Source organism: Stegostoma tigrinum, chromosome 13, assembly GCF_030684315.1.
Source record: "Stegostoma tigrinum isolate sSteTig4 chromosome 13, sSteTig4.hap1, whole genome shotgun sequence".
In the NCBI taxonomy this organism is placed as follows: Eukaryota; Metazoa; Chordata; class Chondrichthyes; order Orectolobiformes; family Stegostomatidae; genus Stegostoma; species Stegostoma tigrinum.
In genome coordinates this window covers 8,097,139-8,114,983 of record NC_081366.1, presented here as the reverse complement: position 1 = coordinate 8,114,983, position 17,845 = coordinate 8,097,139, and the positions used below count along the sequence as shown (strand labels likewise).

The 17,845-nt window shown below is 42.3% G+C and overlaps 1 protein-coding gene across 2 annotated transcripts in view; it reads left to right on the top strand.

Annotated features, from left to right (window-relative positions):
• hars (histidyl-tRNA synthetase) overlaps window positions 1-15,699 on the top strand; it is a 37,965-nt gene extending 22,266 nt beyond the window's left edge. For both annotated transcript variants that reach the window (XM_048543381.2, XM_048543380.1), the window contains 6 exons: window positions 3,987-4,080; window positions 9,678-9,805; window positions 10,581-10,841; window positions 13,563-13,679; window positions 14,443-14,589; window positions 15,331-15,699. In XM_048543381.2, the coding sequence (XP_048399338.1) occupies window positions 3,987-4,080; window positions 9,678-9,805; window positions 10,581-10,841; window positions 13,563-13,679; window positions 14,443-14,589; window positions 15,331-15,390 (807 nt within the window). In that variant the 3' untranslated portion in view covers window positions 15,391-15,699. The remainder of the gene's footprint in view (window positions 1-3,986; window positions 4,081-9,677; window positions 9,806-10,580; window positions 10,842-13,562; window positions 13,680-14,442; window positions 14,590-15,330) is intronic.
• Window positions 15,700-17,845: the final 2,146 nt, after the last annotated feature.

Genomic DNA, 17,845 nt, shown 5'->3' with positions numbered 1-17,845 from the left:
CTGGGATTCGAATCCCACCATGGTAGATGGTGGCATTTGAATTCAATAAGAAACTATCTGTAATTAAGAATCTACTGATGGCCATGAAACCATTGTCAATTGTCTGGCTCACCTAATGTCCTTCAGGGAAGAAAACCTTCTGTGCCTTCCTGATCTGACCTTCGTGTGACTCCAGATCTGCACCAAAGCAGTTGACTCTCAACTATCCTGTGAAATAGTCAAGCAAGCCATTCAGTTGTATCAATTGCTACGGAGCCTCAACAAAGGAATGAAATCAGACAGATCACTTGGCATTGACCTAGGTACTGGAAAAGACAATGGCAGAAACAGCCTCATCAACCCTGGAATGCTGTTTCCAACATTTGGGGGCTAGTGCCAAATTGGGAGAGCCATCATGCCGACTATTCCAGCAACTACCTGACATTATCTGTAAGATATGACTGTGAGTAAGACTATGTCCCAGCACCACTTTCACCATCCCTGGATATGTCACAGCAGAGGTGGTGGCTCAGTGGTATGCAGTGGGAGGGAGTAGCCCTGGGATTCCTCAACATTGATGCTGGACCTCCATGATTCCTAGTTAAACATGTGGAAGAAAACTGGTTATCACCTACATCCCTCCCTCAGCTGATGAATCAGTACTTTTCCATATTGAACGACACTTGGATGAAGCACTGAGGGTGGCAAGAGTGCAAAATCTACTGTGGGTAGGGGTTTCAGTGTCCACCACCAAGACTAGTTCAGCAGCAGTGGTATTGATCAAGCTGGTTGAGTCCTGAATGACATAGCTGCCAGATTGGGTCTGTGGCAGGTGGTGAGGGAACCAACGAGAGAGACATACTTCACTTCATCCTTCCCAATCTGCCACTCTTGTTGAGCATAACCTCCATCAGCTTGCTAAATGCCAGGCAATGTCCATCTCCAATAAGAGACAGTCACCCCTTGATATTCACTGGCTTTATCATCATTCAGTCCCCTGTTAAAACATCCTTGGGGTTACTATTGACCAGATACTCAACTGGATTCGCCATTTTTAAAGATGGTGGTGGAATAGGTGGGCTGGGCTTGGGGTTCATCCACTGCTGTTGGTTTTCTTTCTCTGTTTATTTTCCTCACTTTTTATTCTTTTTTTCTTTGTCTGTCTTCTTTTGGGCCTGGAGAGTGGTGGGTTGAGGGACGGGTCCTCCAGCTTCACTCCAGCATGGGGTCTCCTGGCGAGTAAGGAGCAGGTCCTGGGCTGACTCCCCTGGTCTGGCATCACTGATGAGGCTGAGGCTCCAGGCCCACGGTTGGGCCTGGGCGACTGGAGGAGGAGAGTTGGTGGTCTCTGGAGATCCTCAGGCAGCTCCTTCCAAACCCATGACCACTTCCATCTCAAAGGACAAGGGCAACAGATATTGGGAACACCACCACCTTCAAGTTCCCCTCCAAACACTCACCACCCTAACTTGGAAATATATTACTGTTCCTTCACTGTCACTCGGTCAAAATCCCGGAATTTCTGACCTGACAGAATTGTGGGTCTGCCTACAGCATGTGGACTGCAGCAGTTCAAGAAGGCAGCTCACTGACACCTGCTGAAGAGCAAGTATATTTGGGCAACAAATGCTGGCAAGTCAGTGATGCCCACATCCCATGAATGAATTTTAAAAAAACAAGTCCTGGAGTGAGACTTTACCTCTGAATTATTTGCCATCCTGCTACCTGTGGAACCACAGGCTGGCCCAGATGTTTAGAAGTATTCTTCTGAGCTATGACTATTCCTTTAGACACCCGTGCTTCAGGAATAAGAATTAAGATAATGGAATGACTGGCCATCCTAGTTGGAAATATTTCCATGATTTTTCATGCAATGATGCAGATAAATCTTTTTCCTCTGGGATTTGTTTGTTATCTTTGTCAAATGTTTTACCATTGCCTGGCCCAGGTGAAATCCTGGGACTTTTAAGTGCTTTGTTTTAATTGTCTTGATCTTCATGGCCATATAAATGTCCTGTCAGATGCAAATTGCTCCTTATCTTCTTCCTTTCTGTTTGCCTGGTGACTCAGGAGAATTTCAGTGCTATTAACCTTCCCATATTGGATTGACCTTCTGAACTGCTTGTATTGCAAGAACACTTGAAATGTTTCTGAAGTGGATTATCTTCTGAACACCAACTTAATGTTGTATCTCTAGTCTGAGCTTATTTTAAGTGATAAAGCTGCCTTTCAAAACATGACTAAAGTGATCTAAATTTAAATTTTGGTACTGTTTGTGGTTTTTTGCATCCTCTTTCCCAAGGGGCTGACTCACACTGTGGTATCATTCTGTGACTGCTAATGTTGCACCCAACTGGTTATTCAATGGTGTCGGCCTTGACAGTAGTCTCTGGCAGCATTCACCACTGAAAATGATCTTGCCTTTAACCTAATTTCCTTTTCTATATGGCATAGACTTGATGGGCCAACTGGCCATCTCCCCTGCGCCGTAAATCACTCTTGACTTCCCAGTGGATTTTGGATAGAGGTCAACAGTTGAAAAAGTTGGCTGATTTCTTCCTGTGTTTCCCATTGAGACCTTGAAGTATTGACTGCAACTACTCTGGATCCAGCATGATGCTGGCTGCAGACCATAAGATATAGGTGGCCATTTGGCTCATTGAGTCTCCTCCACCATTTAATAAGATCATGGCTGATGTGACAATCCTTAACTCTACTCTACTCCTTTTTGCCAAATCTGTTATTTGCATGATACAAAGAACAATACAGCACAGGAACAGGCCCTTTGGCCCTCCAAGCCTGCATCGACACATTTTGCCCTTCCAAACTAAAACTGTCTTCACTTACAGGATTCATATCCCTCTGTTCCCTTCCTATTCATGTATTCATCCAGATGTTTCTTTAATGCTGCTACTGTTTCCACCACCAGCGTGTTCCAGGTACTCATCACTTTATATGGAAAAACTTGCCCTGCCAATCTCTTTTAAAGCTCCCCACCTGCACGTTGAACCTGTGTCCTCTAGTAATTGACCCCTCCACTCTGGGGGGGAGAAAGCCTCATGCTTTTCACTCTATCCATGCCATTCACAATTTTATAAACTATCAGGTTTCACCTCAACCTCCTATGTTCCAGTGAAAACAAACCCAGTCTATCCAACATTTCTTCAATGCTAAAACCCTCCACACCAGGCAACACCCTGATAAATCTTTTCCGTACCCTCTATAAGGCATCCAAATTCTTCTGGTAGAGTCGTGATCACAACTGTACGCAATATTCCAAGCGTGGCCTAACTGAAATTCTATGAAGCTGCAGCATAGCTTATCTATCTTCATACCCAATGCCCCTTCCAATGAAGACAAGTATGCCATAGGGCATTTTTTACTACCTCATCTACCTGCGATACCACCTTCAGTGATTGGACTGGCACAGCCAGATCCTTCTGCTCAATCAACATAATCAATTCTGCCAATCACTGTATTTGACCTTCCAAGATGCATCACCTCACTTTTGCCTGGAATCTTGTCAATCTCAGCCTTGGATATACTTAATGACACAACCTCCCCATTCTCTGTCTTCAATGGGTGATGTTTTACTCTAAATACAACCGGGTCAGCATGAATTCTAGTTCAAACCTTCCTGACCTAAACCATTCCTGGTGTTTCTTTAACCTGATGTTGTGAAGCTTCATTAATAAAAAGAATAAACTTTTTGCTGTTAATTGGGTGAGGCTGCTTTAATTTTTTCATGTAATTGAGTGCTGCATTTCCTGTTTATTTCAGCTGAGCTGAGCTGAGCATTGAGTTTTTTTTATACCTTGTATTGATTTATTTTAAAATGTTTACCTATCATTTTATTGGTAGCCAATAATGCTCAAAATAGATGTGTTTATTGTGCATGTGTGTGTCTTTGATGTCTTATTTTTACATTTCCTTAACATTTATTTAACAATCCTGCACTGGTCACTACATCAGGTTTCTGTACATTCACTCTTCATGTTCTGTTGCAGATGCCATGGGAGGAAGTGAAGAAAGAAATGGTTGCAGAAAAGGGGCTTTCTCCAGATGTTGCCGATAAGATTGGAGAATATGTTCAGCTCAGTGGTATGCTTGTTTTTTTAATATGAGTGTTTTTGACTGAACTCCTCAAAGTTGTCTCAATCTCCATAAAATTGCACCAAGTGTATGCCTGTAATTGAATACAGGATATCCTTTATTGTCACTTGTACTCCAGTAGAGTGAAAAGTTTTTTTTGAACAATGGCTGCCTTTTAACAGTGCCATCTTAGATACAATGACTGAGGTACAAACCTTTCAGAGTAAGGACGAGGATAGATGGGTTACAGTTAGGGGGAGGAAAGGGGACAGACAGACAGTGCAGAGATCCCCTGTGGGCATTCCCCTCAGCAATAAGTATACCGTTTTGGATACTGCTGGGGGGGTTGACCTACCAGAGGAAAGCCATAGTAGTCAGTTCTCTGGCACTGAGCCTGACACTGTGGCAAAGAAGGGAAGGGGGCAGAATAGAAAAGTACTCGTGGTAGGGGACTCGATAGTTAGGGGAATCGACAGGAGATTTTGTGGGCAAGATCGGGATTCCCGGAAGGTATGTTGCCTCCCTGGTGCCAGGGTCCGGGACGTCTCCGATCGGGTGTATAAAGTTCTGAAAGGGGAGGGTGAACAGCCAGAAATCGTGTTACATATTGGCACAAATGATATAGCCAGAAATAGGTTTGAGGATATAAAAAGTGATTTCAGGGAGTTAGGATGGAAGCTGCAGAGCAGGACGAACAGAGTAGTGTTCTCTGGTTTACTACCGGTGCCACGAGATAGCGAGGTGAGGAACAGGGAGCGGGCGCAGCTGAACACGTGGCTACGCAGCTGGTGTAGGAGGGAGGGCTTCAGATATGTTGATAATTGGGATGCCTTCTGGGAAAGGTGGGACCTGTACAAGAAGGACGGGTTGCATCTGAACTGGAAGGGGACCAATGTCCTGGGTGGAAGGTTTGCTCGAGTAGTTCGAGAGGGTTTAAACTAGTATGGCAGGGGGGTGGGAACCTGAGCTGTATACCAGAGGTGAGCGTTGATGCAGGTGAGGCAGTAGCAAGAGGTAGACCAGCTAGTGGGAAGGATTTTCCTGGGAAGGAACCAAGGGATCGGTTAAAGTGTGTTTGCTTTAATGCAAGGAGTATCAGGAATAAAAGTGATGAACTTAGAGCATGGATCAGTACCTGGTGCTATGATGTTGTGGCCATAACAGAGACATGGGTTTCTCATGGGCAGGAATGGTTGCTGGATGTTCCAGGGTTTAGAACATTTAAAAAGAATAGGGAGGGGGGAAAAAGAGGAGGGGGTGTAGCACTACTAATCAGAGAGGGTATCACAGCTACAGAAGCTTCCATTGTCGAGGAAGATCTGCCTACTGAGTCAGTATGGGTGGAAATTAGGAACAGCAAGGGAGTAGTCACCTCGTTAGGGGTTTACTACAGGCCCCCCAATAGCAGCAGGGAGATTGTAGAAAGCATAGGTCGACAGATTTTGGAAAAGTGTGGACGCAGTAGGGTTGTTGTAATGGGTGACTTTAACTTTCCTAATATTGATTGGAACCTCCTTCGAGCAGAAGATTTGAATGGAGCTGTTTTTGTAAGGTGTGTTCAGGAGGGTTTCCTAACGCAGTACGTTGACAGGCCGACGAGGGGAGAGGCCATTCTAGACTTGGTGCTCGGAAACGAGCCGGGGCAGGTATCAGATCTTGTGGTGGGAGAGCATTTTGGTGATAGTGACCATAACACTCTCTCATTCTACATAGCTATGGAGAAGGAGAGGATTAGGCAGAATGGGAGGATATTTAATTGGGGAAGAGGAAACTATGATGCGATTAGACACGAGTTAGGAAGCATGGACTGGGAGCAGTTGTTCCATGGTAAGGGAACTATAGACATGTGGAGATGGTTTAAGGAACAGTTGTTGGGAGTGATGAGTAAATATGTCCCTCTGAGACAGGCAAGAAGGGGTAAGATAAAGGAACCTTGGATGACGAGAGCGGTGGAGCTTCTAGTGAAAAGGAAGAAGGTAGCTTACATAAGGTGGAGGAAGCTAGGGTCAAGTTCAGCTAGAGAGGATTACATGCAGGCAAGGAAGGAGCTCAAAAATGGTCTGAGGAGAGCCAGGAGGGGGCACGAGAAAGGCTTGGCAGAAGGAATCCGGGAAAACACAAAGGCATTTTACACTTACGTGAGGAATAAGAGAATGGTCAAAGAAAGAGTAGGGCCGATCAGGGATAGCATAGGGAACTTGTGTGTGGAGCCTGAGGAGGTAGGGGAAGCCCTAAATGAGTTTTTTGCTTCTGTCTTTACGAAAGAATCGAACTGTGTAGTGAATGAAACCTTTGAAGAGCAGGTGTGCATGCTGGAATGGATAGAGATAGAGGAAGCTGATGTACTGAAAATTTTGTCAAACATTAAGATTGACAAGTCGCCAGGCCCGGATCACATTTGTCCTCGGCTGCTTTGGGAAGCGAGAAATGCAATTGCTTCGCCACTTGCGAAGATCTTTGCATCCTCGCTCTCCACTGGAGTCGTACCTGAGGACTGGAGAGAGGCAAATGTAATTCCTCTCTTCAAGAAAGGAAATAGGGAAATCCCCGGCAATTATAGACCGGTAAGTCTCACGTCTGTCGTCTGCAAGGTGTTAGAAAGGATTCTGAGGGATAAGATTTATGACCATCTGGAAGAGCATGGCTTGATCAAATACAGTCAACACGGCTTTGTGAGGGGTAGGTCATGCCTTACAAACCTTATCGAGTTTTTTGAGGATGTGACTAGTAAGGTTGATGAGGGTCGAGCTGTGGATGTGGTGTATATGGACTTCAGTAAGGCATTTGATAAGGTTCCCCATGGAAGGCTCATTCAGAAGGTCAGGAGGAATGGGATACAGGGGAACTTAGCTGCTTGGATACAGAATTGGCTGGCCAACAGAAGACAGCGTGTGGTAGTAGAAGGAAAATATTCTGCCTGGAAGTCAGTGGTGAGTGGGGTTCCACAGGGCTCTGTCCTTGGGCCTCTACTGTTTGTAATTTTTATTAATGACTTGGACGAGGGAATTGAAGGATGGGTCAGCAAGTTTGCAAACGACACAAAGGTCGGAGGTGTCGTTGACAGTGTAGAGGGCTGTTGTAGGCTGCAGCGGGACATTGACAGGATGCAGAGATGGGCTGAGAGGTGGCAGATGGAGTTCAACCTGGATAAATGCGAGGTGATGCATTTTGGAAGGTCGAATTTGAAAGCTGAGTACAGGATTAAGGATAGGATTCTTGGCAGCGTGGAGGAACAGAGGGATCTTGGTGTGCAGATACATAGATCCCTTAAAATGGCCACCCAAGTGGACAGGGTTGTTAAGAAAGCATATGGTGTTTTGGCTTTCATTAACAGGGGGATTGAGTTTAAGAGTCGTGAGATCTTGTTGCAGCTCTATAAAACTTTGGTTAGACCGCACTTGGAATACTGCGTCCAGTTCTGGGCGCCCTATTATAGGAAAGATGTGGATGCTTTGGAGAGGGTTCAGAGGAGGTTTACCAGGATGCTGCCTGGACTGGAGGGCTTATCTTATGAAGAGAGGTTGACTGAGCTCGGTCTCTTTTCATTGGAGAAAAGGAGGAGGAGAGGGGACCTAATTGAGGTATACAAGATAATGAGAGGCATAGATAGAGTCGATAGCCAGAGACTATTTCCCAGGGCAGAAATGGCTAGCACGAGGGGTCATAGTTTTAAGCTGGTTGGTGGAAAGTATAGAGGGGATGTCAGAGGCAGGTTCTTTACGCAGAGAGTTGTGAGAGCATGGAATGCGTTGCCAGCAGCAGTTGTGGAAGCAAGGTCATTGGGGTCATTTAAGAGACTGCTGGACATGCATATGGTCACAGAAATTTGAGGGTGCATCCATGAGGATCAATGGTCGGCACAACATTGTGGGCTGAAGGGCCTGTTCTGTGCTGTACTGTTCTATGTTCTATGTTCTATGTTCTAAACAAAAATCTTGTATAACAAGAGGATTGGAAGGTAAGGACTTGTGTTACAGTCTGGTAAGAGTACCAAACAGCAGCTCAGCATGTGGTGCCAAGTCCCAGTCCAACAACTGTCCCACATCACACCAGCCTCCAGTCTGCTCCTCATTGGCACTCAGCAACCACAAGCTAAGTCATGCTTTACCAGCATTTGCCTCCCTTGGTCCATCCCAGCACTAGGGATTCCCCATATTTCTCCAGGCGCCTCAGCCTACACAATGTTTGTTGGATTGCTGAAATAAGAGCAAAATTCTGTGGATGTTGGAGATCTGATGTAAAAACAAAATATTTTGGAGAAACTCAGCTGGTCTGGCAGCATTTGTGGTGAGAGAGAGAGAGAGACAGACAGTTAAGTTTTCAAATCTGACCCTTCTTTGGAATTGCTGAAGAAGAATCCAAAGAAAAGTAATTGGATTTGAAATCTTTCTCTCTCCACAGATACTTCCAGACCTACGGCAGTTTCTCCAGCATTTTCAGCATTCAGCATTTGACAAATAAAAACAATGTTAGCCTGTAAAGAAGAAGGGACAAGCACACATTTAAAGAGTTAGAATGTAAGAATGCTTCACAGTCAGAATTCAGAATAGCCTTTATTGTCATGTGCACTCAAATGAGTGCAGTGAAAAGTTTGTAAAGTCTGTGAAGTACCTTTTGAAGAATAGCTACCGCTGTTCAGGCACATACCGTGTTTGTGTGGCATGTTGCAAGATGTCACTGATAATGAGATGATCAGAAGCTTTTTTTGGGGGGTACTTGGTGGAATGTTGGTCAGAACGTAGGAGGGTAGTAAATAATGAGCACAACTATGTACTGTCCCCATTGTCAAATAAAATTCAGCAAATACAGTTAACATCCCTGACCCATGTGCTGACTTTCATAATTTCTCCTAGGGTTAGAAACATGACTTATAATTTTTGATGCAAGCAGGCAAATGTGCTTCAGCAAAAGGCGCACAAAGCTCAGACCACAATGTTATTGCAGCCTAACTGCACAGGTTTTAAAGTGAAACTGCAACTTTCTTTATCCTTAATTTATGGGATACAGATATTGCTGGCAAAGCAGCATTTATTATTCATTCCTCTTATTCGTCCTTCAGCTGGTGGCTTTAGGCCATTTAAAATGGAAGTCAAGAGTCACTCACATTGCTGTGGATCTTGAGTCACCTGTACGCCAGACCAGATCAGAGAGTCTTACAGAATGGAAACAGACCCTTCGGTCCAACTCGGGCATGCCGACCAGATATCCTAACTGAATCTGGTCCCGTTTGCCAGCATTTGGCTCATATCCCTCTCAATCCTTCCTCTTCATGTACCCATCCAGATGCTTTTAAAATGCTGTAATTGTACCAGTCTCCGCCACTTCCTCCGGCAGCTCATGCCATACACTCAGTACAGTCTGTGTGAAGAAGGTGAAAGCAGTTGTTTTGAAATTTTGAACTGATGTCCCCAAAGCATTAGTCGGGGCCAATGGATCATTCATTCAGTGACACCATCACTATATCACAGTCTCCCTCAGTTTTTATTTGGCCACTTACCTAATTTTGATACATTAATGTAAACCATCAGTATTACAGCATTTTTCTTTATCTGTTGGGTTACTAATGCCTTCATGAAGCAGAGAAACTAATTCTGTATCTTCTGCAGGTGCAACAGAGTTGGCTGATGAGCTGCTCCAGGATGACAAACTGTCGCAAAGCAAGGTGGCTTTGGAAGGTCTAGCTGACATGAAACAGCTCTTTGAGTATTTGACATTTCTTGGTATTAAAGACAGGGTAAGAGACTGAGTTTTCTAATATAACCTAATGCTCTGGTCAATACCCCTGCTTCTACTTGATGATGAGATTATCGTTTATGGAGTGTAACCCATCAGTACTGTTTAATATCGGAGTTTTGACTTATGTCTGTTTGGGAGAAATGTTGTTTTCTTTAATTCAAAGAATATATATTTATATGAAATAGAGAGTTTGCCTCTCATGGTGGATTTTGTACATTATTCACTGGAAGGAATTGGTTTGCTAGTACTAATCCTGTTTGCACCACTTTTATTCTCATAGATTCACTTTTGAATTCTTGTTTACAGCAAGTGAGATAAAAAGCATTAAAAGAAGCCCAGTTTATATTTCTATGTAATTTACTTGAAGGTCCACTGTCACCTTGCATTTTCTATAGTACTTAGACGATGGTGTAGGATGAACTGATGGTTGTTGGGTAATCTGTGATGAGAGGTCTTTAGTGCATAACTCCCTGCAAATGTCTCCCATTTAAGTAAGTTCTATGTATTTCCTGCAACACCAACTTCATTACATTTTTTGATACTCTTGTTTCTAAAGCAGCAAAAAGCAACCACGATTAGTCTGCTACTTATACAAAGCTAACATAAATAATTATTTAGCTCACTTCTAAACAATATGGATCTAATAAACGGTGTAAGAAAGATTCAAACATTTGTTTTAGAACCTTTGTTGCAAAAAATATTTTGGTCGCTATCGATGCATGCAATTTTCACTTATATTGATTTTGAATTGAGAATACTTATTCCCTTTTCAGATTGTCTTTGACCTCAGTTTAGCTCGAGGTTTAGACTACTACACTGGTGTGATCTATGAGGCTGTGCTAGGTCCGAATCAGGCTATCACCCGGATGGAACAGAATGAACATTGTGAGCCAACTGGCGTTGGCAGTGTAGCCGCTGGAGGGCGATACGATGGCCTTGTTGGAATGTTTGATCCCAAAGGTCGGAAAGTGCCATGCGTGGGAGTCAGCATTGGGATTGAAAGGATATTCTCCATGATGGAACAGAAAATGGAGGTACTGCAACTGCTCCCTTACGCTGTTTAGAGCTAAAGAAAAGCATGTTTAAGATCAGAAACATTCGTTACTGTGGCACCCTACACCTGTTGCAGCACTTTTCAGTCAGGGTTTCAACTTCCATTTTCCGTCTAGCGTGGCTGTTTTCAAATCAAATTTCATGCATTGGATTGAATCACGCCCTATAATAAAGTGTACCTCCTGGGGGGGCACAAACAATGCACTATTTCTGTGTATTTGCAATCTGGAAGATACATATCTCAGTGATTAACACTAAATTTTGATCCCGATATCCAGTCAGTTTGATGCTTAGCTAATGTTTTTTTTGAGATAAAACAGACTTTAGGTTCATCAGTATATTCCTCATGTTTCCTTTTAGTTAGCTTTTCAAGTGTGACCACCCATTTTTATCCCATTCACTGGTGCTGCAGTGATTATATTGGTTTGCCACTAACTGAGAGTCATCTAATCCAAAAACCCAGAATTTGAATGTAGTTGTGTTTTAAATCTGAAAGTAAAAAGAACTGTGTATCAATAAAGGATCAACAAGAAGCTATTGGCTTATAAATAAACAACTGGGTCTTCAATGACCACCTGTGAAAGAGAGATGACACCTTTATTCCATTAACTCCATGTAGTTGTCTCACATCAGTGCAGTTAATGCAGATTTTTCTTTGTTTGTTCACACATGGTATTTGGGTGTCACTGGCAGTGCCACTAATTGCCCATTTCAGTTGTCAGTTGTGAGTCAACCACATTATTTTGCATCTGTAGTCACATGCGGGCCAGGCCAAGAAAGGACGGTAAATGTTTTGTTTCTGAAGAACATTAATGAACCAGTTGGATTTGATAAAACTTGATAGTTTCATGGCCACCACTACTGAGTCTAGCTTTGAATTCCACTAGCCCCTGTGGTGGCATTTGAGCTCGTGATCTAAGAACGTTTACTGGTCCAGTAACATTACTACCATGACACTATCACCCCTGAAACTTGTAAAATCAAGGAAACTGGGGATAGACAATGAACCAGCAATAGCCTCAGCATTTAGCTTTGGTTGAATGGTCACTAGACCCAAAATATTAACTCTACCTTCTCTTTATGGATGGCACCAGACATGCTGAGTTTCTCCAGCAATTTCTGTTTTTGTCTCAGAGATCATTTTCAATTACTCTGCTTTAGGAAAGATTGCTTTTCCAAAAATGTTTTATTCATTAAATTTTATTTAAAAAGTGTACATAATACCATGCACTGCTCAAGATCATTTTCTCCAATAATCTGTTACTCAGTACGTGTAGATTACAGTTAATTTTTACTGTACTCATTACATGTCAAATGTGCAACCTGAGGGCTTTACTCTAGTTTGCAGCCCCTTCTTAATAGTGGCCGAAAGACATTATCTAGTGGCGTTCGTCCGTTGTGTTTTTGCTGTACCGAACCCTTCGTCCTGGATCTTAGAATGTAACAGTTGACCATTTGGTTGCCGGTAATTCTTTGCACTGGAAGACTAGCAAATATGCAGCAAACCAAAGAGCTGCTTTTATCGATTTGGCAGTTCTTCAGTTGGAGTTGATATCTGTGTTCCACACGTTGCTCCTAGGGATGCAGAGACAGAGGCCTGCATCGTTGGAACTGTTCGGCTGAACTGTGATAAAAACCACAATGTCTCTTTTCACATCTCCTTTGCAAAGCCTTGAGGGCAGGGACTCGGAGACTCCCAGTGTACTGGATTGATCTGACAGGGGCCCTTTCTCACCACCAACAAGGCTGTCCATTGTTGCTTCTTTTTGACTTGGGAACAATGTTCTAATTTTCACACTTTTCAACAATGGAGTGTAATTCCACTCAGACTTTATGGATACTTGCTTCTTTATCACCTGCTTTGAAACTTTAAGTGACATTCAATTAACACTGTAGCTGAATTCTGTAGGTTCTTTCTAATCAGTAAAAGGCAAACTTTAAATGTTATACCCTCTAAATGGAAGCATTTTCATTGTTAAGCTCCTGCATCGGTAAAAGAAACAAGACCCAGATCCAGCTCAAAGCTGAAGATCCAATATGGAAGTGCCCTTGGTTCAGAAGTGCTGGTGATTTTACAATTCATGTGGTTTTTAAACACTCGCTCACTCCTTCCCTCTCCTGAAACTCTGCTGTGAGCAGGAACTTTGGAGAGGAGCAATTTTGAAAGTCATTTTTGAAAAAAACCATTTTGGAATTCTGAAAATATTCCAATATCCTTACATTTAAAATGCATAACCTCATACTGCCCCATGTTGAATTGCACAGATTTTCCCCATCACTGAATGTGTTTGTGTACCATTTCACCTTCTTGTTCCTATCTGTACTGTCATTAGTAGTGTGAAATCTATCTATCTCTGTCTTGAACTCACTCAGAGTTTTCACAGCGCTCTGGGATAGAGAATTCCAATGATACGCCACCCTCTAAGGAGTTTCTTCTCATCTCAGCTGTAAATGATAATCAAAAGAACTGTGGATGCTGTAAATCAAACAAAAACAAAAGTTGCTGGAAAAGTTCAGCAGGTCTGGCAGCATCTGTGAAGAGAAATCGGAGTTAATGTTTCAGGTCCAGTGACTCTTCATCAGAACACAGCTATAAATGACCTGCTCCTTATTTTCAGACTGTGACTGATCATAATCTGTTCAGGGTGTATCCTGAAATCCTTTGTTTTGCTGATCACTGTGTTACTGTTCTGTTTTGCCAGACCTCTGATCAGAAAATTCGTACAACAGAGACTCAGATCCTTGTTGCCACAGCGCAGAAGCAGCTTCTGGAAGAGAGGATGAAATTGGTGGCAGAGCTGTGGAAGTATGGGATTAAGGTGTGTGATGGGCTGCAAATGTAGCAAGCAAGGGGTTGATTGAGAACTTCAGTTAAGCAGAGGGATTATAGCAGAGAAGGTTAAGGAGAGATTCAATAGAGATTTTCAAAATAATGAGGGATTTTGATAAAATCTGAAAGAACTGCAGATATTGTAAATCAGAAACAAAGATAGAGATTGCTGGAAATGCTCAGCAGATCTGGCAGCATCAGTGAAGAGAAATCCGTGTTAACATTTCAGGTTCGGTGACCCTTCCTCAGAGTGGTTCTGAGGAAGGATCACCAGACTCAAACCATTAACTCTCTGATTTTTCTTCACAGGTGCTGCCAGACCTGCAGAGTTTTTCAACCTTCTCTATTGTTAGAAGATTTTGATAGTTGGGGAACCCGCTGCCTTCAGCCCATTTATCAATAAGGATGACAAACTTTGGAGTAAGGAAAGGTGCTGAGAAGGTCAATAAAATTTAGCAGAGCACCATTTTGTTTTCATGTAGTGGATACCAGCTCCCTCTAGATCATTGCAAGCTTATGCCGAATGTAACTATTGCATTCTACCAGGTAATAGGATTCTGCTCTAAGTGATCAGAATTTGAAATATGTCTAGGAAATTGCCAGCCCTAGTGGGTAAAATAATTTCAGCGATGATTAGATACTGTTTGAATCTCAATATTTAATGATTCCTCTAACACCAACTTTGAGCAGCCTCTTGTTAACCCATTCCATAGTACTGACGGTGGTGGATTGTTTATTGTGCAACTCTACAGGCAGAAATCACCTACAAGAAGAATCCAAAGCTCCTGAACCAGCTGCAGTATTGTGAGGAGACAGGAATTCCCCTGGTGGCTATAATTGGAGAGCAAGAACTCAAAGATGGGGTTGTCAAACTTCGAGTTGTTTCTACAAGAGAGGAGGTTAGCTAAATAAATAAACAAACAAATATTTTAATGTGAAAAAAATGGTGACTGTTTCCCTAGGATTCTGTGTACGGAATACTTCAACACTGTTGAACTTTTGCAAACTAATGTGCCAAAATAATGAATCCATACAAAAAAGGCATATTGAGAGATTCCAATAATTTGCAAGGTAAAACATACAAGCGGTACTGTACAGACACACATTACAACTTGCCTACAAACTATTGGATCCTTTTCTGCCCTAAAACAGGGCACATATAATGATATAAGGCAGCAGAGAGTTTTGTCGAACATAAAGACATAAGATAAAACCAAGATCTGCCGATGCTGGAGATCTTAAATAAAAACAGAAATTGCTGTGGAACTCAGCAGCGCCTGTGGAGAGAGAGCAGAATTAACATTTCAAGTCTGATGTTCTGATAAGAGTTACTGGACTCAAAACATTAACTCTGCTTTCTTCCCATAAGAACATAAGAAATAGCAGCAGGCAGAGGCCATTTGACCCCTCAAACCTGATGCCAGGAGTTTAACTTGCAAGTTTTATTTGTGTCTGATTTTGTGATGTTCCATAAACCTCTGAAAATGTAGCCTATGTGCTTTGAGACAATATGAGCAGCCAGATGAAAGTACAATGTTTCATTTTAAATGTTGGCAAAAACAGTGAATGCGGACAGCATTGTAAGTATTTCTTGTAATTACAAATTGAATTGATGATTTCCTTTGGATTATCATCTGCAGGTTGATGTTGCAAGAGAAAATCTCGTAGAAGAAATCAAGAAGAGAACCTACACATCCTAACCTCTTCTGAAAGATGTAAAATGTCTGACCTTAAAATGTCGTTTGCACATTGAACAGTACCGCAGAATTCCATGTTACATCATTAACCTGAACCACAGCTTGTTAATATACACTGAACAAGAAAATCACCACTGTTCACAGTATGAGATGGAAAGAATATTTGTTTCTTCTGAATTACACTTTAAAATAGGATATAAATATATGTTTTATCTCAATTATGTTTAACAAGGATACACTGCCTTTCACAAAGGCAGAGAGAGGCTAGAATTTGTTGGCTAGCCAAATCAATAAAAAGGCAATGCTGGCAAAGCTACAGTCTGTTCATTGTATCAAAATATTGGTTAACATTGGATCACCAAGTCAAAAGCTTGCATGAACCCCTACTGCAGATAAACTTCATCTGTCCTGAAAGCCTATCAAATCACTTTGAAGATCCAAACAACCAGGAAGAAAACTACTCTGCTTTTCCAGTTATGGTTATAACCATTTTTGACCAACTTCACCATCGTCCCCAGGCAAACAGTTTCTACCAGTGTTATAAGATGTTGATATTCAAATGCTTTTTGCATCAATTTCTATTTTAAAATGAACTAGTGATCACAAATTCCTGCCCCAAGCTATTATAGCTCTGTATAGTTCCCTTGTGCAAAAGTGCTGCATACAAAGAGAGTTTAATATTGCTTTTTAAGAAAACCAGCACTGACTCTCAAATAGCAATGGACTGAGTGTGCCTGCTTCTGACTGGGTCCGGCTAGCTTTGATGGTGGAGCACAGATGTGGTAAAAGCCCAAGAATGGCAGACACAAGGGAACGCACAGCCCAGTAACAGCAGAGCTGATGGCATTAGGTTAAAGGGGTTGGGTAATGGAGAACTAGAGAAACTGGAGCCCAAAAAGCACCTTTTCCAGCCAGTTGCCGACTTACCTTTCAGTATGCATAGACGGCCCTGCATCAGCAACCCACTGACAAGTCTCTGTGGGCCCCAGAGGACCCTGAGATTGAGTTTGACAGTCACAGATATAAGATTATTTTACAAATAGCAAATTTTCAATATTTGGGTATTCACTCTGATGATTGCATTCTGTATTAACATTATAAAGAATTAGAACCTTTGTGAATAACTTCTGAAGAGCAATGCCTTCTTGTGCACAAAAGCAAAATGAGATGAATGCTAGAAATATGAAATAAGAACTGGGACTACCCTGGCAAAAATTTGGAGAAAGCAGCATTAAGTGCCAAGTCTAGTGCTACAACTCGAGAAGTATGATCATTGGACAATTTAGAAACAAAAGCCCAGAATTCCACATGTTAAATTCACCACTTTGAAACTCAGAAGCACAAAGCCAATAGTAAGGAGCCAAGTCAGCAGCAATGATGACAACTAATAATCATGGGACCTCTCAGTCTCATGCTCTCTACTAAAGATGTGCATGGCAGGATAGTTGCTGTCCGAACACAAAGGAAATGAGAAAGAAGCCAGACGCTACCACTGCACCACAAGAGCCCTCAGTTCCTCAGGATAGTGTCCTAGGCCTGACACCTGTCAGCTGCTTCATCAATGACTTTCCCTCTATCACAAGGTCTGAAGTGGGGACATTCATTGATGATTGCACAAATCTCAGTACAACTGGCAACTTCTCAGATACCGAAACATCTGTGGCAAATGCAGTGAGATCCAGAGTCTGGTTGAAAGGTGATAAGTAACTTTTGCACCATTTAAGTACTGGGGAATAACCATGCCCAATAAGGAAAAGATCTAACCATCTCCCCTTGGCATTCAACACCCTTACATGCAAACAGGAGGAGGCCATTCAGCCTGTCGAGCCTGCTGTGCCATTTAATATGATCATGGCTGATCAACACTTCATTGTCTTTTATGCATATTAACCCCCAAACTCTTTCTATCATTAATAATCAAAAAAATCCAACAACTTCAACTTTAAATACAATCAGACTGAGCTGCCACAGGCCTCTGGGGTATAATTCCAAGGAGCCACTACTTTCAAATTAAATAAATTTTCCTCATCCCAACTTAAGGGGTATCCCCATTACTTTTAAATTGTGAGGCTTTGTTCTAGACTTCCCAGCTAGGGAATCTTACCCGTAATTCCTAGTCTACACAAACTTTTATAGGTTTCAATGAGATTGCCTTTTATTCTTCGAATACAAGTCCAGTTTGCCCAGTCTCTTTGTAGAACAGTCTATCTGTCCCAGAAACAAGTCTGGTGAATGTTTGTTGCACTCCCTCTCTGTCACTATTATCTCTCCTGAGATAAGGAGACCAAAACCACACTCAGCACTGCAGGTGCCGTCTAGCCAAGCTCTAAACAATTGAAGCAAGACTCCACTACTCCTGCACTCAAATCCTTTTGCAATAAAGGCTAACATTTCATTCACCTTCCTAATAAGGCTTGTTACACCTGCATGTTAACATTCAGAGACTTACTGACAAGAA